We start from the raw sequence: 21332 nt of genomic DNA, 5'->3' as shown, positions 1-21332 counted from the left end.
TTGGATCCAATTGAAGGCTAAAGAATTTTATTTTCTTTTGGATGAAGAATTGGAACTTAACTTTGAAGAAGATTAGAATCGTGCTGATAACGTGTTAAAATAAATTAAGCTCAAAGTAATTGTATAAAACAAGAAAATAAACAAGAGATGTAGAGAAGAAGAGAGAACTTTCTTATTATTTCTTTCAAGTGCGTCATATGTCACATTTCATGCCTTTATTTATGCTATTCCACAGAGGCATACAAAAAAGTTTACTTTAAACATTGCACTACCAATTAAGATTATGAGAAAATTATGAGGGTTTGAGAATTACAATCATAACAGAGAAGAATAGTAGAGATTAATTACATCATGAAGAAGAATAGTGAGAGTAGTGGACATCCAGTAAATACTATAATTTACAATAAGAATACATATATTAATTATGCAATAAAATAGTCCTTTCACATTGATCTTTAATAGTCTTGACTCTTGCCTTTTGATTACGGCAGACTTTGCCTGTCACATGAACACATTTTAAAAAATAAATACCAGTACTAGTTAAAGAGAAAAGGCATATCAATAGACTAATGTCCCACTGTCCAGATGTGAGATGCCCCCTTGTTAGGGAAAAAAAAGAGCAAACTTCATTTGTAGCCATCCGGGAAAAACTAATGGCAATAGATAGCCACAAAAAAACCCATACAATTAACAGCCCAAAACTAATTAAAGCCCAAGATCATTGCCACTCTTCCCCCTCTCTATGGTATCCTTCTCCACTCTCTCAGTCGTTCCTCTGCCGCTGTCAGAATTCAAATCTGACCATCCGTTCATCCTCACCCAACACCACAACCACCACATCTCAAAACCCTAACTTTCTTCTCCCTCAACGATCATACGCATTTTCCTTAGCTGAAGAAGCCGCTGCCGAACACCGCCTCCGTATTGAACCACCAATCAACGCCCTCCGTCGTGATCCACTCCCGAGGGGACTGCCTTCACCTGATGACCCTCGTTCCTGCCTTCCCGATACCACGTCGGCACTTACCGGCAACTGACTTAACCTTCACAATCGCGTTCAGTCTCTCATCCGCGCCAGGGATTTGGAATCCGCAGTTGCCGTTGCTCGTCCCGCCGTTTTCTCAAGCACATGCCCGACTATATTCACGTGTAATGCTATCATCGGTGCTATGTATCACGCCGACCGATACAGTGATGCTAAGGCTTTGTTTCAGATTTATCCTAGAACTATGCAAAGTGATTCCAGATTTTGCTCTGAAACCGAATAGCAAAAATAGTAACACACTTAAATTAAGTTTGGAATAACAATTCTATTGTATATAAATTGTATAGTAACCGTCTATTTTGTATAATTTTTGTATAATGACAGTCTATTTTGTATATATTTTGTAAGAGTGGCAATGATTTTTTAAGTGCCACTATACAAAATATAAACAAAATAGACTATCACTATACAAAAATATACTAAATAGACTGTCACTATACGATTTATATACAATAGACTGTCACTATACAAAATATATATAAAATAGACTGCCACTATATAAAATATATACTAAATAGACTGTCACTTTTAAAAAAATATATAAAATAGGCTGTCACTATACAAAACATATACAAAATAGACATTTCGGCTATTAGATGTAATATGTTTGGGCTGGAGGGCCATTTCGTGTCAATAAGGGAAAAACATGGGTTATTAAAAATTTGAGGAGTTATAGAAGATAGTTTTCTCAACAAAAAAAAAATCAGAAATAGTCTAATTTACAATTGGTAACTAAAAAATAGTTATAGTTTTAAAAGTAATTGAAATTTCGCCATTTTTCCTTATAAAAATAAAATCTAATAAAACATACCTTTAAAAATCCGGAAAAATTCCAGCATAATTTGTTAAGCTTGAATTTTTTACATATGAGATTCCAGTATAATGTGTTGAAATTTCATAATATGATGGAGTCCCAACATAATATATTGAGAGTTTATACATAGGAGCTCCATAATCCATCATATAATGTTGGAACTTTTCGTGTTTTAACTAAAATAATGGCTATTTTTTAATGACTTTGCTAACACTGACTATTTTTCAATGACCAATCGAAAAACTGGCTAGCCCGTACTATTTCCACCTTGTTAGGAGTGAAACAAGTATTTATTATTTTGGGCCTAATGGAAAATAGAAAGAAACTTTTATGTAAATAGTCGGTCATATTTATTGTATATTTTTTTAAACGGTATACATAAATTATATATTAATTATATATAATTATATACATATTATATATCTACCGGCTTATTTTAAATTTAACAATTTAGTCGGCTATTTAAGTTAATTCTTCCAAATATAGAAAGCTATTTTGGAAGAACTCCAATCAATGTGTTTCGCATTGTAAGTTTGGGGAATCCACGTGTTTCACATAGTCAAGTAGGTCCCACCTAAAACATTATCAGATGGAAGGTATGTCTCCTTCAATAAGGTTGCTCTATGCATTTGGTCGATGACGTGGTAATATCTGAACCGTAAAGACTTTAAATCGGACATCATGCAATCTCGCCAAAATATTCATGTTGTAAAGTGAAATGAGAAGTAAAGAGGAAAATAATAATAATATTAATTCTTTACTGACCTTGCAAGAATGTTGCTGGTCTTTTCATCTGTCCAAAGTCTCCTGCTTCCACTTTCTTGTTATTACTTATATGTATCACACAGTGACAAGTGTGTCGATATATATGGGAAAGACTCAAGTGTGTCCAAGTCTCCTGCTTCTACTCTTGTCGAGAATCGTAAGGTAAAGTGGAACATTTTTCCTCCATTTTATTAGCCTTGTTTTTTAATTACTTTTAATTAGTCTATGCATGTGGGCTATCTTGTATGACTATGGTAGTTGACTGGACTGATTGGCTTATTAAATCCTCTAGAATATATGTACTTCTGGATGTGAAATCACCTTGTTTCAGCTTGTGTTTAGGTTGATTTTTTAATCCTTTTTCAGGTAGGAGTGAAATCACAATGGGGCAATCTGCTTTAGCCTTGATATTTTAGGTTCAGAGTAATTGTACTTTTGTTGTTTTCTTGTGATGAATTTTCCTCTTTCTTGGTCATTTCCCCTTTCCTGTTTTGGCTATTGGATTAGAAGAGGTTTTACAAATTAGGACACTTGCTGATAGTCACATTGAAACTCCTTATTAGGTCAAGTTCTTATCTTTTGAGGACCCTAGCTGAAAATCTTGGATTTTTATCTTCAAAATTTGGGATTTAAGCATCATCTTTATATTCCATCTGTTGGCAGGAGCTTGATTTCTTGGAGAAACAGTGAGGTAGAATTGATCTTTAGCCACTTTCTGGCAAGTAGAAATGGAGGCCAGAGTGAAGAGGAGAGCATTACTCTTGTTGGTTTTAGGTATATGGATGCCTATGGCAGTTCTTGGCGGGACTAGGAATTCCACTGTCTCTTCCTCTTCACCTTCTTCCTTGTCTAGTAGGCCAAGAGTGGTGAATATTGGAGCTTTATTCACAGTTAATTCAGTCATCGGTAGTTCTATAATGCCAGCCATTCTAGCTGCAGTTGATGATGTTAATGCTGATTCTACCGTACTCAGTGGGACCAGATTGAACGTCGTAATGCAGGATACAAATTGCAGTGGATTCATTGGCACTGTTGATGGTAAAAGCTTTTGCCCACCATAAAATTCTTGTTTGTATTAAAGCAAATTAAGTTTCTTATTTTAACTACATTCTCAGCAGTATTAGCATCTTTTAATTTGCTACATGATATCTTATGGACAATTTCTTTAACTGCAGTAGTATCCATAATTATGCTGTTCCCCCTAATAAATTTTAGAATAGGATGTACACATTCAATCCCATTCTCTTGCTTGATTAAATTGAAGGGGGTGAGGGTTTTTTCTTTCCTTCTACATCCTTAATTTAAAACATCGTGGTCCTGGTGGCACCCAAGAGAAGGATGAAATCGAGTATTTCGAGAGTTTTTTGAAAAGTGTAAACTATCACGAATGGATTTAGACTAGAAATGGACCATGAGGCAGTACTTCCACTATTAGGAAATGCAAAAGCAAGTTTAGTTTATGGCCTGTTTGAATTTTGGAATAGTTCAATATCTTAATAAAAGATTGTTATAGACAAGAACCTTGGTTAAAAGCATAACAGATGCTAGTGTTCCCTTCACAGTTAAGTTATTTACCTTACTCGTATCTATTGCTTTCTTCCCTATACCCCTCTTAATATTTGACAGGCATCCTTGATTTGCAGCTTTGCAGCTGATGGAGAAAGAAGTGGTTGCTGCAGTGGGTCCGCAGTCCTCAGGAATAGCACATGTCATTTCTCATGTCGTGAATGAACTTCGTGTCCCGCTTTTGTCTTTTGCGACTGATCCTACTCTTTCCTCTCTGCAGTACCCATATTTCCTTAGAACTGTCACAAATGATTACTTCCAGATGTATGCTATTGCTGATTTGGTCGATTATTATGGATGGAAGGAGGTTATAGCCATATTTGTCGATGATGATAATGGTAGAAATGGGATATCTGTGTTGGGTGATGCCCTTGCAAAGAAGCGGGCCAAGATCTCTTATAAAGCAGCCTTAACTCCTGGAGCTAGTAGGAGTGAGATCGATGACTTGTTAGCCAGCGTAAACCTTATGGAGGCACGAGTTTATATTATTCATGTAAATCCTGATACTGGACTATCATTTTTCTCCAAGGCAAAGAATCTGGGTATGATGAGCAGTGGCTATGTCTGGATTGCCACTGATTGGCTTCCATCTGTTTTGGATTCATCAGATTCAGTTAATGCAGATACTATGGACCTAATACAGGGGGTTGTGGCGCTTCGCCATCACACTCCGGATTCTAATCAGAAAAAGACATTTGCATCTCGATGGAAAATTTTTAAGGGTGTAAAGACTTCAAATTTTAATTCTTATGCACTCTATGCTTATGATACAGTTTGGTTGGTTGCCCGTGCTCTTGACCTTTTCTTCAATGATGGTGGAAATGTCACCTTTTCTGATGATCCCAGTTTGCGTGACACTAATGGAAGTGCTCTGAACTTGTCATCCCTCCGAGTTTTCGACCAAGGGCAGAAGTTACTTGAGATACTTACTGGCCTGAACATCACTGGTCTAACTGGTCGGATTCAGTTTGATTCTCAGAAAAATTTGATTCATTCAGCGTATGATGTTCTTAACATAGGTGGAACTGGATTACGCACGATAGGTTACTGGTCAAACTATTCTGGTCTCTCTGTTATAACTCCAGAGGTTTTATACACAATGCCTGCAAATACTTCAACAAGTAACCAACATCTATATAATGCTATATGGCCAGGAGAAACTATAAAACGACCTCGAGGATGGGTGTTCCCCAATAATGGCAAACCCCTGCGAATTGCCGTTCCTTTCCGTGTTACTTTTGAAGAGTTTGTGAATAAAGACAAAGGACCTTCTGGAGTGAAAGGATATTGCATTGATGTGTTTGAGGCTGCAATAGACTTGTTGGCTTACCCTGTCCCTCATGTCTACATTTTATATGGAGATGGAAAAAGAAACCCCTCATTCAACAACATAGTGTATGATGTTGCACAAAATGTGAGTACTTGAATTTACAGTCTACTTCCAACCATTTAGTTTTTATGACAGAAATTATCTTGCCGGTCTGACTGTATCTACTCAGATCTTATATCTATGTATCACAATTTGCTGCAATGGGATCACTAGCTAATTTTGAAATTAAACTGGTTGCTATTTCACATGCATGAAATGTGATATAGATCCTTCGTGCCTATTAAAAGGATCATAGTTGTGTTAGTATTCTGTATTCGAAATATATTCAAAAAATTGAAACAATGTAAAACCAGAAATGCAGAAGAACAGAATTAATCCGAGCCCACTGAATTCACAGTGTTTCCTTAAGAAACTTAATCCCCTCCTAGTACCCGAGGTTTAAGATTATTTTCTCCCAGGATAGAACGGATAACCTCACTGGTGTAGCGGTACTTCAAACCACAGTGACAATGAACGCAAAGAACAGTAGTAAATCGCACTTACTGCTTTCTTTTATGTTAAAACAATGCAGAAAGAAGAAGAAGAAATCAGAATTTTCGTAAGGAAAATCTGAGGGAATAGTCTCCTATTTATAGCCAACATGTTAGAGTTTAAACGAAGAGGTGCAACTCTTCAGAATGTCTGTTATGACTGTTTATGTAAAACGACCATTACGTAAATGGCTATTTACGCAAAACAAAACGGAAAATCAAAGTGCGGAGGAAAAAGAACAACTAATTTGGATTAAAATAATATTATGTTAATCTTAATATTAACAAATAAATTTGGTCCAAAAAATTAATCAATCAATCGATCATTTGACCAAATCCAAATCCGAAGCCGAAGCCGTGCCGAGTGAGCGACGACGACGACGGCGCGAGGCTTGCCTTCTTTTTAACTCTTTAAGAGCTAGAAGAAGAGCAATTGTATATATATTCATCAAAAGTCTTTTCCTCCTCAAATATGGGACAATGTCCCTTTGTCAAGGAAGGAAAATCAAAATTTTATTTTTCCTTTCATTCCCCATTCACCCTCTTTTAAGCTCTAAGAAGCTTAAAACCAATAATCTCCCACATGAATGGGGAATGGCTATATCATGGAAATATGCATGAAAAACTGTGTGATTTACAAGTAAGGATTAATCGCATCTGGATAAGTAGGTTTCCCTTTGACTTTCCGTAGTGAACTTATGTCGGATATACTCGATCAATCGGTAGATTTGATATCTTTGAACCGTCGAACTTTGTGTATACCTAGACAACCATAAGTCACACAATCGACCCTTAACCGTATTTGGTTCTCATTGTTGTGTTCGTTTCAGCCATGAACACCGCCTGGTTTCATAAGTGCGTAGAGAACTGACCTTGCAAAATTCTCCTTGAAGCGGCTAACACTTCTCACTTACATAGGTGATTCCTAAACGTGTCATCCCGTAGATACATTTTTTTATATACCCCGTATCAAATTTAGAAACCATTAAAAAGCCTTAATGTTTTATCCTTGGTACTGAACATTGTCTCATCACAAGAATGGACCAAAAAATTTAGTTGACAATGTTGAACCGTCATTAATGACTCTGTTTGATCTCCTTGAACCTAGATCTTGGGATCTCCATACTTCTAGGTAGAGTTACCGCCACAATAACTTGTCCTCGGCCATAGTCCCATTCCCCTCGATGATCTTTGAACTACCTCTCTAGTTGGACCTTTTGTAAGTGGATCTGACACATTGTCGCTTGACTTTACGTAGTCAATTGTGATGATCCCCCTAGAGAGTAGCTACCTAACGGTTTTATGTCTTCGTCGTATATGACGAGATTTACCGTTATACATAACGCTCCCAGCCCTTCCAATTGCCGCTTGACTATCGCAATATATGCATATTGATGCCAACGGTTTGAGCCAAAATGGAATATCTTCCAAGAAATTCCGGAACCATTCAGCTTCTTCATTGGCTTTATCTAAGGCTATAAATTCAACCTTCATTGTAGAGCGGGCAATACACGTTTGCTTGGACGACTTCCAAGATACCGCTCCTCCACCAATAGTGAATACATATCCACTTGTGGACTTAGATTCAGTTGAACCGGTGATCCACACATTTATCACATTCATTTATCTTAAAACCATTTGACAACATTGTTTGGTCAAATTTCGCATGCCATTGTTTGGGTGCTTGTTTTAGTCCGTAAAGCGACTTAACAAGTCTACATACCTTCTTTTCTTTACCTGGAACCACAAACCCTTCAGGTTGTTCAATGTAAATTTCTTCCTCCAAATCTCCACTTAAGAAGGTCGTTTTAACGTCCATTTGATGAATTTCAAGACCATATACCGCAGCTAATGCTACTAACGTTCGTATGGACGTAATTCTTATAACCGGAGAGTATGCATCAAAATAGTCAAGACCTTCTTGTTGTCTATACCCTTTGACCACAAGTCTTGCCTTATATTTGTCAATAGTACCATCATCTTTCATTTTCCTCTTAAAAATCCATTTAGAACCCAATGGTTTATTGCCTGGAGGAAGATCAACCAATTCCCATGTATGGTTGTTCAGTATGGATTCTATTTCACTATTGACTGCCTCTTTCCAAAATAATGATTCGGAAGAAGTCATAGCTTCTTATTTTCCAATAAAAAAGTCACAAAGTCTGGTCCAAATGAAGTAGACGTTCTTTGATGTTTACTACGTCTTGGATCCTCCTGATTATACGTACTTTCTTTTGTTTCTTCCCGAAGTCGTTTAGATCTTTTCCAATCGACTCACATTCCTTTTTATATGGATATATACTCTCGAAAAATTCAGCATTATCTGATTCTATAACAGTATTATTATGAATGTCGGGATTTTCTGATTTATGAACCAGAAATCGATATGCTTTACTATTTGTTGCATATCCTATGAAAGCACAATCAACGATTTTCGGTCCTATCTTTACCCTTTTGGGTTTAGTAACTTGCACTTTTGCCAAACACCTCCGCACTTTAAAATAATTCAAGTTAGGCCTCCTTCCTTTCCATTTTTCATATGGAATGGACTGCGTTTTGCTATGGGATACTCGGTTTAATATCCGGTTAGCTGTAAGAATAGCTTCCCCCACAAGTTCTATGGCAAACTAGAACTTATCAAAATGGCGTTCATCATTTCCTTTAATGATCGATTCTTTCTTTCCGCAATCCCATTGGATTGGGGCGTGTAAGGGGCCGTTGTTTGATGAATAATTCCATATTCTAAACATATCTGTTCAAAAGGAGATTCATATTCACCACTCCTATCACTTCTTATCATTTTGATTTTCTTGTTAAGTTGCGTTTCGACTTCATTTTTGTATTGCTTGAATGCATCTATTGCTTCATCTTTATTATTAAGTAAGTAAACATAGCAATATCGAGTACTGTCGTCGATAAAAGTTATGAAATACTTCTTTCCAGCGCGAGATGGTATTGACTTCATGTCGCAAATATCTGTGTGAATTAAGTCTAAAGTATTTGAATTCCTTTCAACTGACTTATAAAGATATTTAACATACTTAGATTTCACACATATTTTACATTTTGATTTGTCGCATTCAAACTTTGGCAATACTTTCAAATTAATCATTTTTCGCAAGATTTTATAATTGACATGTCCCAAACGTATATGCCATAAATCATTTGACTCAAGTAAGTAAGAAGAAGCTGAAATTTTATTATTGTCAACAACCATTACATTCAGCTTAAAAAAGCCCTCAGTAAGGTAACCTTTTCCTAAGTACATCTCGTTCTTACTTATTACAATTTTGTTTGAAACAAAAACACACTTAAACTCGTTCTTGACGAGAAGTGAAATAGAAACTAAGTTCTTCCTTGTTTCAGGAACATGACAAACGTTGTTCAGGGTCACCACCTTGCCAGCGGTCATCTTCAGGAATATTTTTCCATAACCTTCAATTTTGGCCGTTGCAGAATTTTCCATAAAAATGGTCTCGTCGGGTCCAGCAAGAGCATATGAAGCAAATGCTTCTCTAATAGCACAAACATGACGGGTGACTCCAGAATCAATCCACCACTCCTTAGGATTTCCCACTAAGTTGCATTCAGACAACATAGTGCACAAGTCATCAATATCATCATTTGTTTCAACCATATTTGCTTGACCCTTTTTCTTCTCTTTCTTCGGAGCACGACATTCTGCAACTTTGTGTCCAACCTTTCCACAGTTGTGGTAGTTTCCCTTGAATTTCTTCTTGCTGGGATAGTTGTTTGGTCCAGAAGATTTCTTCCTCTTTTTCGGATTAGTTGGAGCAGTCTCAACAATATTTGCTCCTATAATTGTTGAGTTCCCACGAGTCTTCTTTCTGCAACTTTATTGTCCTCTTCGATCCTCAATCGAACGATGAGATCTTCGAGTTTCATCTCCTTGCGCTTGTGTTTCAAGTAGTTCTTAAAGTCCCTCCATAAAGGAGGCAACTTCTCAATTATTGCTGCAACTTGAAATGCCTCATTGATGACCAAACCTTCAGCGATTCGTAATTAGTAACTAAATTAATACTTTCAACATAAGCATTAATTCGGATTATACCTTCAGCAAGGAGATCATGGATGATAACTTACAGCTCTTGAACTTGGGTAATGACAGGCTTGCTGTCTACCATCTTGTAGTCCAAATATTTGGCTGCAACAAACTTCTTCAAACCGACATCCTTGGTTTTATACTTCTTTTCCAACACATCCCATAGTTCTTTAGAAGTTTCTGCATTACTATAGACGTTGTAAAGATTATCCTCCAGTATGCTAAGAATGTAATTCTTGCACAAGAAATATGAGTGCTTCCATGCCTCGGTCACAATAAAACGTTCATTATCAGGAGTTGATTCTGGCAGAACCGGAAGTCCTCCTTGATGAACTTCTGTAGACTCAAAATAGTCAAATAGAAGAACATCTTCTGTTGCCAACGTTTGAAATCAATTCCGGAAAATTTTTCGGGCTTTTCCGCCGGAGCCGGTGGTGGCACAGAACGACTGGAAGTAGCAACATTGCTCGTAGAGCCAACCACGGGGTTTACTGTTTCGGTCATTTCTGTTAACAACAAAACAAACAAAATTAATTAACGGTGAAGTATTTAAAATTTTCAAACCGAATAACTTTAACAGAAACAAATTAAATACCACGATGAAGATTTTATTTCTTCAAACAGAAAACAGAACGAGTAGAAAATCACAAAGATTTTAATCTCGTAATGTCAACCAATAAGTAGAAAATCCAAAGATTTTAGTCTCCAAACTGAGAGTAGAAATCACTAGGATTTAGTCTCCCACAAACAGAATATAAGATGAATACAAAAAAAATAATTACGTTCCTTAAGCTTGTTAGTATTCTGTATTCGAAATATATTCAAAAAATTGAAACAATGTAAAACCAGAAATGCAGAAGAACAGAATTAATCTGAGCCCACTGAATTCACAGTGTTTCCTTAAGGAACTTAATCCCCTCCTAGTACCTGAGTTTTAGGATTATTTCCTCCCAGTATAGAACGGATAACCTCACCGGTGTAGCGGTACTTCAAACCACAGTGACAACAAACGCAAAGAACAGTAGTAAATCACACTTACTGCTTTCTTTTCTGTTAAAACAATGCAGAAAGAAGAAGGAGAAATCAGAATTTTCGTAAGGAAAATCTAAGGGTATAGTTTGCTATTTATAGCCAACATGTTGAGTTTAAACGAAGAGGTTGTTGAGTTTTAGGATTAGTTTGCTTTTCAAAATGTCTGTTATGACTGTTCACGTAAAACGGCCATTACGTAAATGGCTATTTAAGCAAAACAAAACGGAAAATCAAAACGCGGAAGAAAAAGAACGGCTAATTTGGATTAAAATAATATTACGTTAATCTTAAAATTAACAAATAATTTTGGTCCAAAAAATTAATCAATCCCGAAGCCGAAGCCGAGCGAGTGACGATGACGACGGCGCGAGGCTTGCCTTCTTCTTAACTCTTTAAGAGCTAGAAGAAGAGCAATTGTATATATACTCATCAAAAGTCTTTTCCTCCTCCAATATAGGACAATGTCCCTTTGTCAAGGAGGGAAAATCAAAATTTCATTTTTCCCTCTATTTCCCATTCACCCTCTTTTAAGCTCTAAGAAGCTTAAACCCAACAAGTTGTTGAGAGGATAAGTGAATATGCATAACCAAGAAGTAGATTTTATACCTAAGTTGCTCGGACATGGGTGCGAATCTAAAGGTCGGATCCTTCGAGATGTAAATTCTAAAATTGGGGGATATGGATCTTAGTACGGATACGGGTGCAGAGATCCGGCTAAAAATAATTCACAAATATAAAAATATCTCTAAATTATAAGAAATTTTGTGGAATATTTACGTATAAATTGTAAAGTGTAATTTCTTTTTTATTCTCAAGTTATAGATAAGTAGAGGATTGATTTCCTAAATAAGGTTTTCTTCAAATTTACCTTAGTTTTGGTTTTGATATCGGGAATCAAATTGTATCTCATCTCGAATTTTTCCGTCAATCGTGGTCAAAGTACCCAAAATTGTTTGACCACATCCGGTACGGATCCCATACCCACACTAGTGTCGTGTCGACACGGGTGCGGCACCTAAACTGCCGTGTCAGAGCAACTTAGTTTTATACTAATATGAATTTTCAAAGAGTTAGTTATGAATAACTTAAATTTTTGGTACAGTCTGATATTAATTAATGTGTTTGTAAATGTTTCTAACATGATATAACAGAGTAAGATCAAGAAATAAGTTATTGAACTGAATTGCTTGTTCAATCGCAATGGTGAATATGGTACATTCAGTTATTGAGTACACTCATCTAATAAACTTCTTAAAGATGGATTGAGAGACTAGTCCTAGAAAATTTACTTGTTTCTGCATTCATTACCAATGTAATATCCTGTCTCCCCCTTCAAGTATGACCGGTTCTGTCCTACTCTATAGTATGACATAATACATAAATATTGAGAACTTTTCTAGAGCACTTATCAGGATTCACTTTGCTTGTTAGAAATATGATGCAGCTGTTGGGGATATTTCAATTACGACAAATCGGACAAGGATTGTGGACTTCACACAGCCTTACATGGAATCTGGGCTTGTCGTGGTTACTCCTGTCAAAGAGATCAAATCCAGTCCATGGGCTTTCCTTAGGCCATTTACATTTCAAATGTGGTGTGTAACTGGGGCATTCTTCCTCTTTGTTGGCTTTGTTGTTTGGATTCTTGAGCACCGGTTGAATCCTGAATTCCGTGGTCCACCAAGGCAACAACTCGTTACAGTCTTCTGGTTAGCACCTCTTTCTGCTAAAAGCTCTCTTGAAACGGTTATCAGTATGATGTTTAAGTTAAAGTTTATCTTCTTTGGATGTTTTAGTATGAAGCTAATTATAAAAGCATCAATGTGCATGAAAATCAATTGCATTGTATTTCCTCTACCATGAAATACAAGTCCGTACGCATATATTAACACTGGTACTAAGATCCATTTTTTCTTTCAGGTTTAGTTTCTCAACCATGTTTTTCGCACACAGTAAGTATAGCCTCCTTGAGCTTTTCTAGCAAGTTGCTATTATGATAGTTAGCTCTTCTTTTCCATGGCTGACACTCTCCGTTGTGAATGAATGCAGGAGAGAACACATTGAGCACCTTGGGACGCTTTGTGTTACTCTTTTGGCTCTTTGTGGTTTTAATTATCAATTCAAGTTATACAGCTAGCTTGACATCTATCCTTACAGTACAGAAGCTCTCTTCGGGAATAGAAGGAATTGACAGTTTAATCTCAAGCTCCGATCCTATAGGAGTCCAGGATGGGTCATTTGCATACAATTATCTCATTGAGGAGCTACGTGTTTCAACGTCACGGCTCCGAATAATAAAAAGCGAGGATGAATATGTCAGTTTCCTACAGAAAGGTCCACAAGGTGGTGGTGTTACTGCCATTGTTGACGAGCTCCCTTATGTTGAGCTGTTTTTGTCCAATAACAAATGCATATTCAGGACTGTGGGGCAGGAGTTCACAAAGAGCGGATGGGGCTTCGTAAGTAATTCCTTTGCTTTGCCATAACGAGTAGAGCTGACAATTCGCCACAAAACTGTAAATATAACTTCAAATGAGAAAAGAAAGAAAAAACTACAACACATCATGTCTATCAGTGATACTATGCTAGGAATGGTGAACGGGCAATCCGGTGTACTTAAAGACTGATATTAACTTTCCTTGTTAGGCATTTCAAAGGGATTCTCCTCTGGCTGTTGATTTGTCTACTGCGATCCTTCAACTGTCAGAAAATGGTGAACTACAAAGGATCCATGACAAATGGCTATCTAACAATGGATGCTCTTCACAAAACAACCAAGTCGATGACACTCGGCTTTCTCTCAAGAGCTTCTGGGGCCTGTATGTGATCTGTGGTGCTGCTTGTGCCATCGCACTTATAGTGTTTTTCTGCAGGGTTTACTGTCAATTCCTCAGGTACGCCCCCGAGACAGAGGAGCAGGAGATTAGTGAACCTGAATCTGCAAGGTCAAGTAGGCGTTCCCTCCGCTCACGTAGCTTCAAGGACTTGATTGAAGTTTTTGATAAAAGAGAAACCGAGCTTAAAGAAATACTCAAGCGTAAGAACAGTGACAACAAGAAACAGATAAGTCACAGCTCAGATGTGCAACCGATCTCGCCTGCTTGATTTGTTCTTGGGTTGGTGTTCTTTTGTTCAATGCATCTGCCCTCATATGTAAATGACATATACAATTCCTTGCCTGGGTCTTTTTTGTCATACAAAAGGCTAGGTGGTAGATTAGAATGAAAATGTCTTTGTATGCTATTTAGTTGGAAAAAATAACATAGATAGAAAAACATGGATAGATTATGTATAAATGTACGTTATACATTAGTATCTAAAGTTTAATCAATTATCTTCCTTCTCTGGGTATGGTAGGGTTGATTTTTAGTAATAAATTCAGTAGCTTTCCATTTCTCTTTTTCCTCGTATCCCCTTATTTGTGGAGAGAGAATGATCTGTTCATCTTTGTTCACAAGAACTTAGATTCGCAAGGGTAATAGCCGTTTACAGATTGACCTCTGGGATTTATAGAGTTTCATTGTCGCATAATCGCAACTCTGTAGTAGGTCACAGGGTTGCACGAATCCTATAAAGAGGTACAAATAAAGTTGATATATATGAACGGTAAAAACTTATATGCACTAAGGTTTTTATACCAAAAGGATGAATATATGCATCTTTTATACATATATGGTTAAGTGATGTATTTCCACTTTAATTTTTAACTGCTAAGGTCAAATTGCTATATCAAGTTAAGCATCTCTTAAAAAACTAATTGCCGTAGATTGATATTCAACTTAAATAAGTCTCGAAATCCCCTTGTAAGTTCTAACCAATACAAAAGGGAACTGTTTTTCGAAAATGTTGACTTGGACTTAAAATGTCATTATCATATATGAAGGGTTTGTTTGTTACGAAGAAAAATATTTTTCGTGTTTTCCTCGATAATATTTTCTTAAAAAATAAATAGTTTTTAAAAATTATTTTCTAGTATTTAGTTAGTAAGCAGAAAATATTTTTAAAATTATATAATATAGAAAAATATTGTGGTGGATAAGGGCGGAGCATGCTGGCAGGGTTTTGGGGTCGGGGTCATGAGTTAGGGGTAGGGGTCGAGGTTTAGGAGTCGAGTAGGGGTTCAGTGGTCTAGAATCAGGGCGAGGTCAAGGTCAGGGGTCGGGGTTCGATTCTAGTTTGAGTTCAAATTGGGGTCGAGGATCTGGGTTAGGCGTCGGGGGTCGGCACGGAGGTTAAGGGTCCAGTCAAAGTCAAGTTTGAAAATCGGGGTCGATGTTCAAGAATTGGGGGTAAGGGTTGGGGTTCAGGTTGGGTCGAGTCCACAGTCAAGGTTAGGGGTCGGCGTCACGACCGTGATCGAGGTTGGGGGACGGGTCGAGTTTTGTGCGGGTCTGGGTCAATATTAAAGGTCCGGTCACAGTCGGGGTTCGGGGTTAAGGTTGAGATCGGGGGTCAGGGTCAAACACGGGTTGAGGTTAGGGTCCGAGGGGTCAGGGTTCGAGGTCAGGTCCCAGGTCGGATCGGGTGTCAGGGTCGAGGGTTAGAGTTGGCTTCAAAGTCGATGTCAAGTGTCGAGGGGGCGATTGGAGGTCGAGTTTTGGGGTGTCAGGGTGGGAGGTGGGCAGGGGGGGGGGGGAGTGGGGAGTAAGAAACTTTTGAAAAATATTTTTCCTCCTTTCAGTAGGGAAGTTCACATGAAAAATATTCTCTCAAATATTTAAGCCAACAAGACATGATAAAATTGAAATATATTTCCAGCCATAGCAAACACACCCGAAGTGTCTCTTTTTTCTTTTTGTTTGTCATCACTAATAGAAACAAACTTTTCACTTTTGACCATAAATTGTCACTTACATACAGAAACAAAAAGAGATTCGATTTCCCTTTCAAATAAGGATACTCTAACGGTTAAATGAGTAGATATTGATTTCTAAAATATCGCTTTGACTTATTCTTTTACTCATTCACAATGATTATATGGATTTAAGTTTTTATATATATATATATATATATATATATATATATATATATATATATATATATATATATATATATATATATATATAAACTTACCTTTAATTATATTTAATTTATATATATTAAATAAATTTACCTGCAATTACCTTTAAAATGACTAGATTATATAAATAATTTTTATACCATCATGCATATAACTTAAACTCTAAATAAATACATAATAATATACATAAGCATAGCTAAAAAATCATATCTTTGAACGAGACAGTATATTCATCAAATAGTGCAGGCTAGTGAAGTACTTAATTAAAGTTATAAATTGTACATTTTTTTAATTTGGGCATGTTAATATAATACTCTAATATATGCAGGTTATATTGAATATGTAACCCAATTAATTAGCTAATTAAGTTGGTTGTTTAATGGAATTTTTTTCTATAGATGCAAAATAGTATAATCTTTACTTGGTTTAGCTAGGTTTTTTTTTTTTTTTTTTTTACAAAAAGTAACTAGAGTTTTCTTTTATAAAATATATACAAATTCAGTCAGAAGCTACAATTTTTATATAATTTTTTTGTTCTACAAAATTCGATCAAAAGTTATAACATATATACAACTTATATACAAGTTGTATATAATCCGGTCAAAAAGTTACAATTTACATACAACTTAAATACAATTTTTGTCATACAATGGTCAAACACTATGTATTTTTTATGTCGTTTGTACACCCAACATACAAAATACATACAATTTATTTCTGTTTTCGTCTTCGACTTTCAATATGAAATTCCAATCAAAACCACCTCGAATCTTCATCAAGCTCCATCAAAATTGAGATATAAACTTCAAAGGATATTCTTAATCATTTGCAACAATAATCAATCCAATCAACTAATAATTTAACAAACTCAATTTTCAAATTCATAACTTCAGAACTTTTAAATGGCTATCAATGAACTGATTTTACAGGTCTAATTGGAAATTAAATCCCTGCTCCAAGATTGTTAAAGCTGACTCCTGTTGATACGCATATGGCTGGAGCGAATAACAAGTTCCATGGGGTCATTTCTCATGGGCAAGCAATCAAGCATGCCTAATTTACTTAGCTGCTTAACATATATTTTGTTGCGTAAATAATTTCAAGTGTAGTGAATTATATTCATTACGTGCATTCTTATGTGCAGGAGCGAGTTGGACGAAAGGTGAGCAAAAGAAATTAATTCGGGACCAAGAGACAAAGAAGAACTTCGCTCATTCACTCTCGCGTGCACACAAGAGAGTGAACAAAGTGCCATGACTCGAAACTCCTAACCTCGGGACCGTGATGGCGCCTAACATCCACTTGCTAGGCAAGCCGACGTTAATAAAGAAATTAACCAATTTTTAGTAATTAACTCAAGTAATGACAATAAACGAGAAATAAACTCCTAATCTAACACAGTGCAAATATAAACAACGTGATACTAGCTACTTCTAGAAATCCGGAGTCACGAGTGCATGAGCAACTAGAAGTCTACAAACATAGACTGAAATAAATACAACTGTTCGAAAGAGATAAACAGTAAAGGTAGGAAATGGACGGGGATTTCAAGGTCTGCGAACGCCATCAGATCTACCTCAAGTCTCCGTATGAAAGTGATTCGAGCCGACACACCTCTAAGCACCGCTGGGACCGATACCAGTATCTGTACAAGAAGTGCAAAAGTATAGTATGAGTACAACTAACCCAATATACTCCGTAAATATCGAGCCTAACCTCGACGAGATAGTGATGAGGCTATGACAAGACACTTACGTAAAAACCCTGTACAAATATATATATATATATATATATATATATATATATATATATATATATATATATATATATATATATAAAAATAACAAGAAGAATGATGAAATATTAACTACTATGGGACATGCGAAAGGGGAGAACATAATAAAAACGGCAAGTATGATATCCCAAAATAACATCTTTCGAATTAAACAACAATATAACCAAGTAAATCACCAAAATCGGAAAACAGATAAAGCAATGATATGAAAATGAATGGCACGACATCACCCTTTGTACTTTTACTCTCATCCTTTCCATGTAATATCATGAATAAAATGGCACGGCATCACCCTTCGTGCTTTTACTCACTGGCATAGAATCACTCTTCGCGCTTTTACTATCAAAACTCTCAATATATGATAATGAATTCAAATAAGGCACGACAACATCCTTCGTGCTTCTCTCTCTTCCTCACCAAGCAACGATACAAATCCAAACAATAGAAATCAAGGCGGGAAACAATTTCACTTCAAATATAGGGCCGCGATATCAAACTCAATTTTTAAAATATACAACATCTTTGAAATAAATAATAAATACGAAACGGATAATTTAAAAAAGTAATAATCTAACCCAAGCATGGATAACATGATTAATAAAATAATTTAATACAAAGAAATAATTTTCATCCACATGCTTTAACCCAATGACAATGCATAGATACTGGTCACCTCACATATACGTTGTTCCCACACATAAAACACGTAGCACATAGACCAACAAGTCCTAATCCCTCAAGTCAAGGTTAACTACGACACTTACCTTACTCCGCAACCAAATCAATGCTCAACCGCGGCTTTTCCTCTATAATTAGCCTCCAAACCAATCAAATCTAGCCAATTATAGTTCAAATAATTCAAAATAGACTTTAGAAACTACCCATTAATGAAAGAGGATCAATTTTGATTATTTTTTAAAAGGTCAACAAAAGTCAACCCCGGGCTCGCCTTGCCAAAACCTGAGGTTCGGATCAAAATCTGATTACCCATTTATCCCCGAGCCCGGTTATATATTTTGTTTCGAAATTCGACCTCAATTTGAGGTCTAAATCCTAATTTTACAAAAATCTCAATTCTACCCAAATCCCTAATTTCTACCATAGAAATTCTAGATTTGATGTTAAACTCTAATAAAAAGTAATGGGGAATTGAAAGAAAATGGATTAAAGTAACTTACCAATGAATTTGGGAAAAAAAGTCTCTTGAAGAATCGCCTCTAGAGTATTTAGGGTTGAGAAATGGTATTAATTTGAGCTAAGTCCCGATTTTCTCCTCTTTTGCGCAACTGCAGATGTCGCAATTGCGATTTCTTTTTCGCAAAAGCGAGGTTCGCAAATGTGAGTCAGACCTTGCAAATGCGAGATCTGCATCAAGACACCAGAGCTGGAAGAACACCAGCTGACTTCAACCATCCAAACTCATCCGAAATGCGTTTGAAACTCACCCGAGCCCCTCGGGCTCCAAACCAAACATGTACACAAGTGTAATAATATCATATGAACTTGCTCGCGTGATTAAAATACCAAAATAATATCTAGAACTACGAATCAGATATCAAAATGCATGAAATTTTCAAAAAAACTCAAGAACTTCCAAATTCACATCCGAGCGTCTCAATCCTATCAAATCAACTCGGTTTTGCACCAAATTTTGCAGACAAGTTTTGAATAGTAAAATGGACCTATACCAACTTCCGAAATTGAAATCCAAACCCGGTAACTATAAAGTCAACCTACGGTCAAACCTAGAAAATCTTTAAACCTTCAAGTTATTAGTTTTCAACAAATCAAATCAAATCAAGTTAGGGACTTTCGAATTCAATTCCGGGCATACGCCCAAGTCCAAAATCACGATATAGAACCACCGGGATCGTCAAAATACCGATCTAGGATTGTTTACATAAAATATTGACCGTAGTCAATTCAAGTCATTTTTAAGGCTAAAATTCATGTTTTCTTCAATTTTTCACATAAAATCTTTCGGAAAAAGACACGGAGAGCGTACGTAAATCGAGAAATACTAAACAGAGCCAATCAAGGTCTTAGAACATATAAGTAAGGGCTAGAACTCAAAACGATCTATTAGATCATCACAACAAACTAGCTGAGGGGAGTTTGAAAAAAATAATGGATTAAGGCAAAAAGGCGAGGAAGATACAAGAGAGCTGGAAGGAAAAGAAAAAGAGAAGAACTTCGCTCGTTCATTCTCGCGTGCACACAAGAGAGTGAACGAGCTAACCTGTAACAGCTTGTCCGACTTTGGCTTGGAAAAGGACGTCCCATACAAACTCAAAACTATATAAGCACCTTCTTAAACAATTTTTGGGGAGAGTTAGAATTATTTTGGAGGCAAGAACACATAAGGAGCAAGGCAAAAAATTCTTCTACGAGTTTTTCATTTTCTTCTTCCTATTTTCATTGTTAGTTATGAATTCTAGTATTATAGTTTTTACATACTATTATGAGTAGCTAATTTCTTATCTAGAGTTTTGATGGAAGCTTTTGTAGGATGAATTCTTGTTACATTTAATATAATTTAGCCTTTGGATTTCTTTGCTTAACTACATGCTTATTTCAGTTGATTGAATGACCATCGATTGACTGTGCCTCTTTATTTTGTATTGCTTGGGAAAAAGTACATATTTTGATAGTTATTGAGCAATGTCACTCCTAACGTATGTGAGGAATCAATACGGTGAGTTTAAAGGTAAGTTTATGAATAACAAAGCCTTGATGTGGTCATAGTGAGCGGTAAGATAATGTCAGCTAGCATAGTGCGGGAGAATATGTCTAGTAAATTGTTCTAGTTGCTCGGGAGAGAATTACGACACCTGAAATGCTCACGATTAGTAGAGAATACTTAGGAGAAATTATATGAGACGTAGCGGGAAGAATTCTGACATTGAAAAATCATAACTCTAGGCCTCCTTAATCTTGTCTCCAACTTCATCCTTGTGAGTTGATAATTCTACCACTTTCTAGTATTTGTTAGTTAATTAGATTAAAATATAAATCACTATCTTTATAACTAGAAAATTATTTGAACTTGCATTTCTTAGCAATATTGAACAGTTGTAGCTAAGCCTTAATTCTTTGTGGGATTCGACTCCAGACTCTTAGACCGAATTATATTTTCAGCGATCACTTATCCTTTTTAGGACTAAAGCTGTGTGTGATCATTTGTTGAAGAAGATATACTTCAATATTCGTGTAACTCTATGAAATTGTCCTTTGTTTTGTTACTTCATATAAGTTGGTTATTGCTATTGCCGTATAAGCTGGGTGGAATCGGGAGGAAGAAAAGGGAGAAAAAATGGGAAAGATTGGAACCTAATATATTACTTTATGTATAATTGATAATTATGTATATAA

General features: G+C 36.2%; 1 protein-coding gene across 4 annotated transcripts; it reads left to right on the top strand.

Moving 5' to 3' along the window:
• Window positions 1–2632: 2632 nt before the first annotated feature.
• On the top strand, window positions 2633–14484 carry LOC104116523 (glutamate receptor 3.4-like). Of its 4 annotated transcripts, none has more exons than XM_009627399.4 (7): window positions 2633–2786; window positions 3288–3662; window positions 4268–5604; window positions 12577–12854; window positions 13066–13097; window positions 13195–13604; window positions 13792–14484. In XM_009627399.4, the coding sequence occupies exons 2-7, from the start codon at window positions 3353–3355 to the stop codon at window positions 14248–14250; spliced, it is 2826 nt and encodes a 941-aa protein (XP_009625694.1). In that variant the 5' UTR covers window positions 2633–2786; window positions 3288–3352; the 3' UTR covers window positions 14251–14484. The 4 variants fall into 4 exon arrangements, with proteins under 4 accessions (XP_009625694.1, XP_009625695.1, XP_070030914.1 ...); XM_009627400.4 differs by lacking the exon at window positions 2633–2786 and adding an exon at window positions 2863–2990; XM_070174813.1 differs by lacking the exon at window positions 2633–2786 and adding an exon at window positions 2991–3040.
• Window positions 14485–21332: the final 6848 nt, after the last annotated feature.

This window comes from Nicotiana tomentosiformis, chromosome 5, assembly GCF_000390325.3.
Source record: "Nicotiana tomentosiformis chromosome 5, ASM39032v3, whole genome shotgun sequence".
Lineage (NCBI taxonomy): Eukaryota > Viridiplantae > Streptophyta > Magnoliopsida > Solanales > Solanaceae > Nicotiana > Nicotiana tomentosiformis.
This window is presented reverse-complemented; position numbering and strand designations above follow the sequence as displayed.